Source organism: Manacus vitellinus, unplaced genomic scaffold, assembly GCF_001715985.3.
Source record: "Manacus vitellinus isolate BGI_N305 unplaced genomic scaffold, ASM171598v3 scaffold_4_pilon, whole genome shotgun sequence".
Classification (NCBI taxonomy): Eukaryota; Metazoa; Chordata; class Aves; order Passeriformes; family Pipridae; genus Manacus; species Manacus vitellinus.
The window spans coordinates 28,221,679-28,235,029 of record NW_021940604.1 but is presented as its reverse complement, the minus strand read 5'-3'; the positions used below and the strand labels follow the sequence as shown (position 1 = coordinate 28,235,029).

Genomic DNA, 13,351 nt, shown 5'->3' with positions numbered 1-13,351 from the left:
GCAATGTTCAGAAGTAGCAATTTTTCTCATCAGGTCCCATTTGGGTTTTAAATGCTTTTCAGAAGAGTGAAGTGGGACCTGAATGGGGAGATATGGAAAGAGACATGTACTGTACATCCCTCGGAACAGAGTCTCTAAGAAACCTGGCCAAAATTTTCTAGTAGAAGGAAGTAGTTTCATGTGTGTGAAATATACATTCAATATATATGAATCATTGCATATTTGAAATTGCGTTATATGAGCTAAAGGGGAAAAAATAAAAAGAAGCAAGTCTGAAACCTACTTAGAATTTTAAAAGCTTTTATAATAACCTCAAGGCCATGCAGACCACATTAAAAAATTGAAAATCTTCCACAGATGACATAGCCTTAGAGGCAATTTTTGCTACAGAGCATACGAATAACCATCATTATGACACATCACCCTCCCACCTCTGATCACAGTTAATTAAAAGAAAGCATGTGTCACTAAGCTATTGCATCAGGTGTTTAACCAACAAAACAGGACTACATTGAGCACTGATGTAATTCCACTGACTTCACAAATTTATATCACTATTTTACCTTATAATGTTCGAAGAATAGTTGAGGTTGCAATTCAGGGAGGGGGACAGGACCTAAGTAAATCGTTACCATCAACTGTCTATGACAGATTACATTACTGAGTGAAAATGCACTGATGTTACAGAGAGATTTTTTTTGTACAAGAGACATCCTTGGACAAACTTGCAGCCACACTCAGAAATGCAAAGCCAGTAACATCAAGGGAGTGCGCACAGGATGGTGTCATGATTTACAAATCAAAACTTGGAAATTCTCTTCTCCAAGGTGGGCTCTAAGGAAAAAAATATTATTGAATCTTGTGCAAGTCACTTCCTGACACTGTGTCTCAGATTCCTACTTTAAAATAAGAACAACAGGAATCCTTTTTTCCATTCTTTTTTGGTTTATGTAAATAACACAGTGCCTGGAGAAAAAAAAAAATCTCTCACAAGGCTAAATATATAATCTATCAGTATGAGATACAGGAAAAAAAAATCCAATGATCATAGTAAACAGTATCACTGCATTTGGATTAAGGCATTAAATATAAAAAAAACCCCAATATAAGCGCCTGTTTCACACTGATTTCTGTATACAGCCTGGGAATAACCTTTTCTCTCCACCTAAGTTTCTTAATAAGCAGGGAGTGTAGTAAAGCTATCTTCTAATGCTCCTCTGAAACACCCTATGGACTGTGGTTCTCTCCCATCCACACAGTAGCAAGGCAAAAGCAGGGCTTGAGACAACCTTCAGTGTAAGAATCAGACCTGGTCTGCAACTTTACCCTGTATGAATTTGTAAGAAGTTGCTACATTTTGCCACATGATCCTAAAGAACCTGTCAACTGGGAAGCAGCAGAAGCATAAGGATCCCAGAGGCATCAAGTTCTCTAGTGACCAGAAACGGTCATGAGTTTTTCCAACTAAGTATTCAAGCACTCAAGTACCACACCTCCCCTATATTTTTTTGTTATTTACAAATTTGCAGATTAAAAGTAACAAGTAACTCTTACTTTTATTAGAAAGTCATTTACTCAGGACTGTAAGCACTAACAGAAATTCAACATTTTTCTTTACTTCTCTATATACTAATGCTTTTGAAGACCTAAAGACAAAGGAGGGGATTTTAATTTATCAAAACAAATTGCTCGACCTATGTGATCACTCTTCCCTTTTTACACATCTGTTCACAAACACATCCTAAGTCAGGAATGGAAATCATGGTACAGATTTTAAGAGAAAGAGGATAAGACCTTTCCAATTTTAATACACACTAATAAATTACAAATAACAAAAGACGGTTCACAAGAAAGGGCAACTGGACCCCGTTTGTGGAAGAAGCCATACAGAGCTTATGCTTGGCAAATTAGGAAATATGAGCAATGCAGCTGAAATGTTAAAAAATCCACCACACAAACAAAAAAAACAATCAACAAAAAAACCCCACCACCACCACCAGAAACTAGCACAACGACAATAAGGCAGAAGATAAAAGAACAGAAGGACAGATGACAGAAGATGGCATGACTGGATTCTCCCTAAGCAAAATACATGATCAGCGATGAAAGAAACCAAAAAACCAGAAAACACACCATGTCAAAACCACCCCAAAACTCCTCATTTTCTGAGTCTTCAGCTATCTGTCTTCTAATAAGCTTCCTCTATAGTCAATAAAGAAGAATTGGCAGCTTTCATACCTCTAAAAATGGATTAATTGCCTCAGTAAGTGCCTATTTCCTTCCCAATTAATTATTAGAAATTTAAAACTAGGCAGGATGAATCTCAGAGTAAGAGGCTGAAAGAGGGGTCAGGGTTTACATGACCTCTGAACTGTAGAAAACTGCAGTGAGGTTCATGAAGAAATTTGATGCATCAGTACCAAGTATGCATACATCTTGCAGGTGTAGGAATAGGATGTGCAGGTCTCATCTAGGCCCCTTATAGAATGCATGGTAATGTCAAAATCTCTCACAATGAGGCCCACACACAAGAACTGATTAATCAGGGATTAGCCTGCTCTAGCCTGGAGGCTTTCTTGCAACTTACTGCCAGAATTTCCTAAACTGAAGCTTAAATTCAACAATTATTAGACAGTGTCTATTGGTAGCACACCAACATAAAAACTAAGCTGTATACACAAATATATATGCATCTATGGAAAGATGACCGGGGATAAAATTAGAGGAAACTGAGAAGTTATATTCACACCCTAACAGAAATTATAATGGTATGGAAATTATAGGGTAAAATACAGCTGCTAGTCCTTAGATGAAATGCAGTTGGCAGCTCCACAATGATTCCCCATACTACAATAAGCACCTGCAAAGAGGGGTGGAACGGAGGATGAAGTGGAGTGAAGACACTACAACCAGGCTCTGTGGAAATCCTTCCAGGGAGGGGAACTACATGGTACTTTGCACCTGACAAACGGCACAGCACCTGTCAACCAAGGGAGGTAGGAGATGTCCTGCTGCTGAGCCAACAACTGTGGCAAAATCTCTCTCCTCAGAGGAACTTGGTTCATTAAAGCCTAATTGTAATATTAGTGCACACCTCCATCCCAAAGTCACCTGTCTCCAAGGTATGACTAGCCCCCACCGGGCATGCACTCTGTATTTTTTGACTGTATCTAAAGTGAAGCAGGGAACTTTACACAAAGAAGTAACAAAGGTATTTATGACTAAAGTCACTTAAGCTCCACATAAACATAAAGAAATAGTATAGAAGTAAGTTGAGAATGAAGAAAAAGTTAGGGAAGGCTCCATCATAACTGCTAGGATCAGTCAACAGGCTGAACCCGTCTTCTCTCCCCACAGGGATGCCTATGGGGTAAGAGCCACTCTGTGCACACTGAATACTTTTATTGGGACTAGAGTTTGTCTGTGTATTGCTTTGAATATGCTTTTTGCAGTCAGATACTATCATTGGCAATCTTTGAACCTTAACCTGTCACAATTTTCTACTAATAAGAGAGTTTTTCCATAAACTGTTACTGTGAGTCCTTCATGGGTGTTGGCAGCCGCTGGCAGCGGGTAACACACTTGAATAAAGTGGAAGATCTGCTGAGGGTTCATAAAGTGGGAAGACCTGTTGGTGTATTTCCCTGAATAAGTCAGGGGAATTGCTCTCCAATCCAGCAGGACTGTTTGGTGAAGGTACCCCATAACAGGATGCTGACACACAGGTCAGGCACAAGGGTCTCGGCTTTCCTGGGAGCACCACCAGACAAATCAAACACTCAGGGTCAAGGAAATCTCCCCATTTCACATGACAGCACCTTATTGTGTCATTGCTGTGATGGAAAGGGCATGCAATTAGACAGACTGAAATTTATCCAGAGCAGGGCTATCGCTTTAAAGAAAAAAAGGGGCGTTAATAATTATACAGTCAATGTTTGAGATTTATACTTCATACGGTATGAACTAATGTGTTCAGTTCCTAAAATAACAAACCCAGTCAAGCATTTATGCTGCAGGCAGACAGTTTTAAAACATATGCTACATCATTAGGTATATGTGCCACTAAGTAGTTGGGATATTCAAGTTTCCTTAATACAGTAATCTACTGAATATCTGGTATATAATGTAAATATGTCAGAGGATCCTAGAATGTTTACTGACTTGTACAAACCACATCTTAACACGACCAACCTTAAAGGGTTTCTTTTAAGGAGTACGAATATTCCTGTATTACAACATTATTTGTTTTCTATCAGTAAAAATAACCAAAGAGATCAAAATCAATTATAATAACTCTTTAGTATTTAGAAAAAAGTATACCCACCTTTTCATCTAGATTTCCATTACGGTCAAACTGGTAGAGTGATGCCAGATGACTAACAATCCACCAGCTAAAACTCAATGGGTCTTTACATTGAATTGCTTCAAAACCGGACATCCCTTCTGAACTACTTGGCCTTTCAAAGATATTCTTTAGAGTTTTGTTCACCAAGCTCCAGAAACACTGTAGAAAATACAAAAGTTAATTTGAACTCTGTTCAGTAAAAGCCTGTGTTAATTTTCTCTAAAATACTGTCCTACTGATTAATTTGCTTTTACAGAGAACAAGTCATTTAAAGAAAATAAGAAAAAGTAGTGGTCAGTATTAGCACAGAAAACCCAGAGGTACTTTAGAAAGTCTTCTCTCAAATGTCAGTAGAAAGCAATGTGAAAGGACAAGGATGGGTCATGAGGAAGAACGTGGTGCAATACTTCACAGGCAAAATTACAAGCTGATGGATTGATGATGTGCAGACAGGACAGTGCACCAACACTCACAAGAGAGATAGATATTAGAGCTCTTTAATGTGGACTTTTTGGAACATATTTTCCAAAACCTTCTAGTGCCAGACTAACCTAACCAATAGGAATATATTAGATGGTAGAGAATCAGTCTGAAAGACAGCAAACTGTTTTGTTGCAGTCTGTTCCAGCAATGACAAACTGATTAACTCTTTTTGGCTCAGACTCCTGTTTATATCACAATATCACTTCTTACAGCCTGTGCCTATCTTCCCTAGTTTTAGAGAAGCTCTCTGGGACTTTGCACCTGTATTTCACCCACCTTAGCTGGGTCCTAATCCTAACTTATGCTTGCCAGTGCAAATGCTTAACAGCAAGAAAGTTTTCACTTGTGCTGTCCACCTTTACATCTGTAGTCAATAACAAGTAAATAGCTATCAGTACGAACACTCTACAGTGAAGTACTTCATTCTGTACTAAGTGAACCATACTCATTGTGCAGATGGTCACTTTGGTTCTTATAAAGATTATTTTAGAAAACTTTCAAAGGATTTTAACACTTCTTAATAATATTCATTCAGAGAAACCTCAGCTCAATTCTAACCAGCAGTCAAGAAAAATTAAAACACTATAAAATATAGCAAAGGAAAAGAACAAAATAGAAAACATCATTATGCAATGTATAAAATCATATGCCCCCCCAACCCATACTTGGAATACTGTATGCAATTCTGGCACTCTGTCATTCAAAAGATGTAGTGTGGCAAAAGGTTCAGAGAAGGGTGACAAAGATGACTAGGTAAAGAATGGCACCTGAAAAAAGAATTACCAAATACAGTAAGACTCTTCAGCCTAGAAGGCAGAAGGTAGGAGATATAAGAAAAAAAGCAAACTGAACAGGCATATAAAATTGTATTAGTATAAAGAAGGAGAACAGGTAGTGATTTGCTGATTTGCTCTTCCAATGGAAGTATAAGGGGGCATCTAAAGAAGTCAGCAATTACAAGATTCAAAAACAAAATCCAGGTCGTTCCTGTATAGATGGTTATCAAAGACAGAAATATGGGCTAGATGGATCATTGTTCTGACTGTACCCACGTTTCTAATGCCTGGAGATGAATCATTGCATGACATATCACGCAAATTGCAAATAATTTTTTTTTCAAAAATTACTAAAGATGGATTTTTTTTTTGTTCTTATGTATGACTTTGCTTCCTTCAGCACAAGGAGCACTCCTTATCAGTGCCCTAGGTCATAACAAGCAGTACACTGCAAAACTAGAATCAGGACTTCACACACATTCAAGACAGTGCCCTGAAGCATCACAGTTAGCATGCAGTCCTCCTAAAGCAAATATGAAGTTCAGTTCTACCATCACATCCGTGAACGTTCATGGCAACATGGGAACATTTGGTGACTGTATTGTATCTATAACATGCAAGCATATATAACAGTATTCTTCCATTACCTCTGTATGAGATCCTTTACTTCTGTGGTCTAGCAGCTGAATAAGTAGAATCCAGAGTTCTTTAATGCAGGTACAGGGATAATGGTGACTAGTAAGAGCCTCAGAAGGTCTCACCTGAAAGAATATAGAATAAAATTATTCAGAGAAGTGTTATTTCTGAAATTGCATTTTATACACCAGTATTTCCTCTTGTCTTGGCTGTTTAGTTTGAGGTTTTGGGGGTTTTTTTGCAGTTAAATAATATAGTTATAAGTACACATTTAAACATGCATTATTTCATTAACATCTAAAATATCTCTATTATACAATAGAGTCTTTCCCAATTCTACATAAGTTACAGGTTGTGCTATTTCTTTGTCTCTTCTGATCTACTTTCAAACATTATTTAATCAAATAAAACCAGTATTCTAAGTCCTAAATGAAAAGGAATTACAATAAATACTGATTCATTGTCTGACAGAAAAGAAAAAATGATTGATTAGATTTTCTGGATGTTCTCAAGAAGAAAAATATTTGAAGTGATTTAATAGCTATTGTTATTTTTAACTGAAAAATCCTTAATGACTAGGCATAATGCTAGTAGAATATGTTTTTGTTGGCATGAGGATGTTAATGTTCCCACAACATTTCACAAAGTCTGCTTTTCGGTAAATTTACTGCAAGGCATTCTTTTAATATGCAGAAAACAGCATATTTCAAGTCATGTACGTTATTTGATTACTATTCCATATTTAACAAAATTCACTCAGACTGATGCATTTCAGATGCAAAACAGTCTTCTTGTGATTCATCTTTCAATTTTATATTCCCTGAATTGTGAAATGAAGTAAGTAAAACAGCAAAAGGAAGTGCTAAATACATTAAAAAAAAATCTCTGTATGCTTTAATGCTTTTAAGATCTACCAGAACTGTATTTGAAATAATCATAGTATAGACAAAACTTTACTTCCTCTATCCTAGGACCTATGAATCCACTGAACCGTATTCAGAGGTGGTAAAAACTGTGAGAAAACCTTTGCTTAAATAGTGTAATTCAGCACCTTTTACCTTCATCAAGGACACAATGGCAGAAATGTATAAAAAGAAAGGAGGGAAGACAAAGCAGCTCATACTCACTTTATCCCTAAACAATGAGTAGTTCAAGTCTGAATAACCAACCTACACCCTTCTAAAACAAAGAGGGGAATAGGCACCTAGAGAGATAAATTCATCTCACTCACTGCAGAAGAAAGAACTGTTGCTATCCTTCCCTGACAATGAAAAGAGCCTCAGGTGACTAGTTTAGCCAACTCTTAGACATCTATGTCTAATAAGATGGATCCTGAATTTTTATATCCTCATGCCCTTCCTGATCCATTCATGCACAGCTATTCTCAAATCACACTGGCATTTAAAGTAATTTCTGAATTTGGAAACCTAATGGTATAAATTAAAAATTTTATCAAAATATGCAATGCTAGTGACAGCAGTAGCTGTGTGAAAGAGACATTACAAAAGTGGGAGTGAATGACTAAAAACCCAGACTTTCACAATGAGAACAAGTATATCACCACAGTTTCAAATCTCTGTAATATTCTACTAGAATGCAAACTTTTTATTTATCACAGAATAATATGTTTATAACTACTGTTTCATACAGCTCCAAATGAAGTTTAAATACTGAACACTTTATTATAAATATGAATTATATGTATTTATAAATGTGACATATAATTTGTTTTTCTCTCGCTAAAGGATCCCATTTATCCTATGAAATTGTCAGGGTGGACCCTGACAATGAATTTAAGAGCATCATGAGGTCAAGACTGAAATATTTTAAATAATTCTTTAAATAATTCTTTATACACATTCCACATATACTGTTCAGAGTATTTCACATGCCTTTGTCTCTCCTCATGCTTTTAGTTAAAGATCTGTTAGGGGAATCTCTCAATGTCCAGAATTAATTTTATGCCAAAATAATCTTGAGAATAAACATCAGTGTAACCACTAAAGTCTATTGTTTTAATATTCACTATTTAAATACTAACTTCCCAAAACTGAAGTGACTCAAAAATAACTCACTACCTAAGAGCAAAACAGATCTATCAGAAATGAGCAGCCTACGTATTACAGATGCACTATAACAGTGCAAGTTTTTATGAAAGTATTAGGTATACAAACTATCTTACAAATGAGAGTTTCATGCTTTCTACATGGACTACCAGTTGTTGCAGGAACTAGGTTTCTTCATCTACTGCTTGCATCTACTACTGTGCTACTCTACAAGATTTCAGGATCTCTTCTGCAGATGTGCAGTATCCATTCAGAATAGAGTTTGGCCAGTAGTATCAAAGCAAGACACCATGTGGATATTGGTTAGACTAAGGATAATCAAGATATTGCTTTCTTCAGACTCTGGATTTCCTCTCACAACATACTGAGTTCAGTGCTTTGGTAAGCATGTTTAAAACCTCAAATTGTGGTGCTGTTGGGACAAGAGATCTCGTGTGTCAGCGATGTGGCTGCTGAAAATTGAAGATATCCAAGGATATATATTTCTTTGCCAAATGTGTCTCACAGCACACTGAGCTCAGTACATCACCCAAGTCAAGCATCTTAATATCAGAGCTGCCCAAGAAATAGATCTGAAAATATGCAAATATGCATCTGGAGGACTAGATTTTATGTCCCTCCTTCCAAGGATACCCACAAATGTTAAAAGCTGCAGTCCTGAATGTTCTCAGCCAAAACTCTAATGTTTTAGTGATGAGCTGATGGTGTCATCTACCCTGGGTACCAAGTTGCATTTTCAACAATTTTGAGGGATGTTATTTCCATTACTGTATGACAGCAATGATTGCATACTATAGGAGCCACCAGCTGAAGAGATGTTATCCAGCTCAAGTGCAAGCTTCACTCCAGAAATTAGTCTCAAATAGAACTAGTTCAAGCTGTGCCCCAAGCCTAGGGAGAGCTGAAGAAAAAGCAGTGGTAAAACAATCTTCTCTCTTTGTAATGTGGCTCTGTGGAAGTATCAAATCTGTCATTTTATCATCTGACATTTCAAAGCCTACCATCAAGCACAATGTTCAACAGATACTATTTGAATCCTCTTTTAAAAAAATTACTCATCTATTTGCCTTTTGACAGGGAAGGAGGTTGCAGTATTATCTGATAATTTCGTTGATCGAAACGGATTTTAAAAGGTAACAGCTCTACAGGAATTTAGTTTAAAAGAACAGTTATCAAATGCTAGTACAGCCATTCCCCCTCACCCTCAAAAGTAACATGAAAGAAGGGAGATTCCATTTCTCATGTTTTTGTACTACAAAAATATAAATTATAAAGTGGTCACTGCTCAGAGTTCAGTCCTGCATTCATGGATCACACATGCCCATCTAAAGCTGGTTTCACAATAACAAAGAAGATTACACAGCTCTTTTTCTGGCTGCTCTGTGGAGCTATTGTGACTTTCTAGCTTTGGAGTGCTCAAAAATAGGGAGAAAAATACTGCAGCTATAGAAGGAATGAAAAAGAAAAGAAGAGAAGGACAAGTTTTCGCTTGACAAGTGTAAAAGCACAGTAACAGAAAGATGAGGTTGTGGAAATAGGTACAGGTCAACAATAAACTGTAATATGACATTTTCTAAGTGTCCAGTTAGCTTACTGCCAGGATTAGTGTTGTTCTCTTTTTGTTCCTGTTGAGAGAGTTTGAAAAGACTTTTTTTTTTTTCATCTGTCTAAACCTTTTAGACTGTGCCATGTTTGGCATTAAACCTGGAACACTGAACTTAGGAAATGTGGCACTCACTTCTGCTCTGTACACAGTGCATTTCAATATTACTCTCTCATTCAACTGCCAGATGGTCATGAATAAATATAACACAATTTGAGCTTCTAACAAATAACACTCTTTAAAACATGGAGATACAAAGCCATACCTAACATTTAAAACTTAGCAATAAGGAGTCATCTATGCCTTGGTGCAATATCTAATTCATATGGTTCCCAATACAAGCAACTAACTGCCCGTGTATTATATAAAGAAAAGGAGTTACCTTTGTATACTTGTTGATGGACAAACTTATTAAATCAGATATGAGATTTCCACAGTGTTTTTCAAATAAACTGACACTGGTTAAATTCTCTCCAGTAAGATTTATGAAATGGTTAGCATATACGACTTGTCCTAAAACACAAAAGAAAATTAGACCTATTTAGTTCCAGGTTTCGCTGTAGGAATGTAAGACAGAGAGGATTTTTTTTTTCTTATATATATATATATATATATATATATATATTTTAAAATTCGTTTGTTGACCTGTATGTAATTTTAATTTACAAATTCACATGAGAAAGTTGATCCTTTCTAAATTCAAGCTAATCCCTTCATTATTGCACAGAAATCTGGTATTATTCAGGTTGACAGTAAAACAGTTTGGCACTTTACAGCCTTTTATTGGCACAGTTTTTGTGGTGGAATAAAGATTTATTTATCTTCAAGTTCCTCTTTGTCACATGCCAGTGCGCATGTTCTGGAATCATGACATGTTTTGCAGATATGCAAGTTGATGACAAACAATTCTGGAGAGGTCTAACACTTTCCTTTGGATGTGTTGATGTAAAAAGCTGGCATGATCTTGTTCCAACTTGAGCATTTGTAGACATTAACACAGATAAAATGGTAAAGTTAAGAGGCTATAAGATCTTATCCCACAGGCTTTTCAACAATACGACTCCCTTGACATCAGTGGAGCAGATGATATGTAGAATGAGCATGTATTTTATCCTTAGAAATGCAAGATGAAGCCCTGAACCCACTATCCTGCCACTAGTCTCAGCAGTGTGAAGTTTCAACACAGCATACTTTACAGAATGAGATAAGAACCTAAAAAATTCTAAAAGGCACATAAGAATACAAGATAAGATAATATAAGCAGAGATATTACCGTCTTTACTAGTAAATTTTATTGTTAAAAAGCACAAGCTTTCTCTTACAAGGACAGGTTACTGCATTATTACTCAGAACATTATCTAGAAATATATACTGAATTCTGGACAATAAATTGCCTCCAACACTTTTGTTATCCTTTCTCTAAAATGCCCTAAAAAAGGAAAACAGGTTATCTTGCAAGAGATCATAAAAGAAACTTAGAATTACAGAACAAACAGCCAACCCACACACACCATCCAGTAACACAGACATGCAGGAACAGAGACAATGTGTTAATCCGAGCAAGGCTGCGTTTTGACAGCACTCAGAGCTGGCAAAAGCTAATCCAAGAGTTCAGATTTAGTACCAGTTACCTGGGCTAAACATACAGCGCATTCTTTCAAGACCTCAACATTACTTCAACTGTTGCAATTCCTATATGGAACTTATATTGATAATTTATAATAAGAGCGGGGTCGGGAAGGGGAAGGTTTGGTTGTAGTGACACAAAGTTTATAAAACAAAATACATTTTGGTGATTTATTTCGGTAGAATGGACATGGAAAATAGACATAAACCTCAAAAAACCAACAAAAGTTCTCTTCTGTATTTTAGCAATTCTTCAGCAAACTGAACTACTTTGAAGCTGAGTTTTTCAATTGCAATCTATGACCTTTTTTATCTAACTTATATGAGCCGCTTACTTTTATCAATTTACTTCTTGCCCTTTTGAAGCCGTTTTAAAAAAATTTAAAAAGATATTGCCTTGCCTTTTTCTTGCTGTACTTTTACAAGCTACTCTGATTGATGCTTCTTCTGTTGCCCGATATTTTCTTAGTGCTGCACATGGTTAATAATATAAATTCTCTGCTCTGAGAATTCTTGTTCCAGTCCATCCCTGGACACTTTTCCACTGTTTTCGTCAAATTACCATTCACTGCCATGCATTCTGGATATCTGCAAATGCATTTTTATTTGTGATGTCAAGAAGTGCATGGTCACTAAATATTTTGTACTTTTTATCAATTGAGAACCAACTATCATCTTGGTCAAGTTTTGACAGAACAAATTCCTAATACAATTTCATTTAATTTGAACCACATGAAGATTCACAAAGAACCTGCCTTTACCATATTTGAGTTTACTTCATTAAATACAGCTATGCTTAAAAACCACCAAAACTAGCACATGATTCTGAACAAACTAGATGAGAAAACTAGGTAAGTCATATGTAAAGAGTAAGTTCAAGGAAAAAATCTGTGTACTTACTCATCATTTTTTCTCCTAGTATATGAAGAACTTCCAGTATTAGCCAATTAATATCCAAGTGGAGATGTAGTAAATGCCATGATGGGGGAAAGACCTGTGATTAGAAATTACACACATTTACTTAAACAGTTTTTTAGTGAATTCTGGATACTATACTAAAACAGGGTGGTCAAGCTTTGGAACAAACTGCCCAGGTTAGCAGTGGAATCACCATCCCTGGAAGTATTCAAAAATTTGGGTTCATGGTTTAGTGGAGAACATGGAGCTGCTATAGTAACATTTGGAGTTGACTTCTCCAACCTTAACAATTCCATGATCCTTAACAACTCTAAGATGGCCTGCAGTGAACATTACGGATATCTGTGATCAAATACAATGCAACATACAAACATGCCATTCAGGTAAAGGGAAAAAAAATAAAAAACTTTCATGACAATTAATTCTGTCTGTAGAGGATGTTTATGAAGTCTTGATTCAAGCTTGACAAATTACAACACCCTTAGTTATTCTTCTGTTAACAGAAAAGTATTAGGTAGCACACAAGCTGCTAAAGTGAGCTTTTAAAACAACTCCAAAATTTCAATATTCTCTTCCTTAAAGTTGACTTGAAATTACTGTTTCATCAGCTCAACAGTGGCTCTACTGACAAGCTAAACAAACAGAAAGACTCAAAATACTGCTTCTCAGTGGATCATTCCTTTCCAGATACTAGTTTATACAACCCAAGATCGAAATTCCTTTTTTTCTTTCTAAAAGATCTGAAAGCATTAGCTATCATATATATGCACAAATCCTAATGGTGTATACTTCACTAGTGTTTAATGCTACAGTGCCTCCTTCCACATCTGCAGTTTTCTTTATATACAAGATCTTTTCTTATTCTGAGCCAGATTTCAGAATGTATTTTTAAAGAAAT

The 13,351-nt window shown here is 36.2% G+C and overlaps 1 protein-coding gene across 1 annotated transcript in view; it reads right to left on the bottom strand.

Moving 5' to 3' along the window:
• The window catches only part of MMS22L (MMS22 like, DNA repair protein), a 98,478-nt gene that overhangs the window by 75,525 nt on the left and 9,602 nt on the right, over positions 1-13,351 (bottom strand). Inside the window, exons 7-10 of the mRNA XM_008932011.3 lie at positions 12,436-12,529; positions 10,292-10,422; positions 6,252-6,365; positions 4,325-4,504 (exon numbers count right to left, since the gene is read on the bottom strand). Coding sequence (XP_008930259.3) covers positions 4,325-4,504; positions 6,252-6,365; positions 10,292-10,422; positions 12,436-12,529 — 519 coding nt within the window. The remainder of the gene's footprint in view (positions 1-4,324; positions 4,505-6,251; positions 6,366-10,291; positions 10,423-12,435; positions 12,530-13,351) is intronic.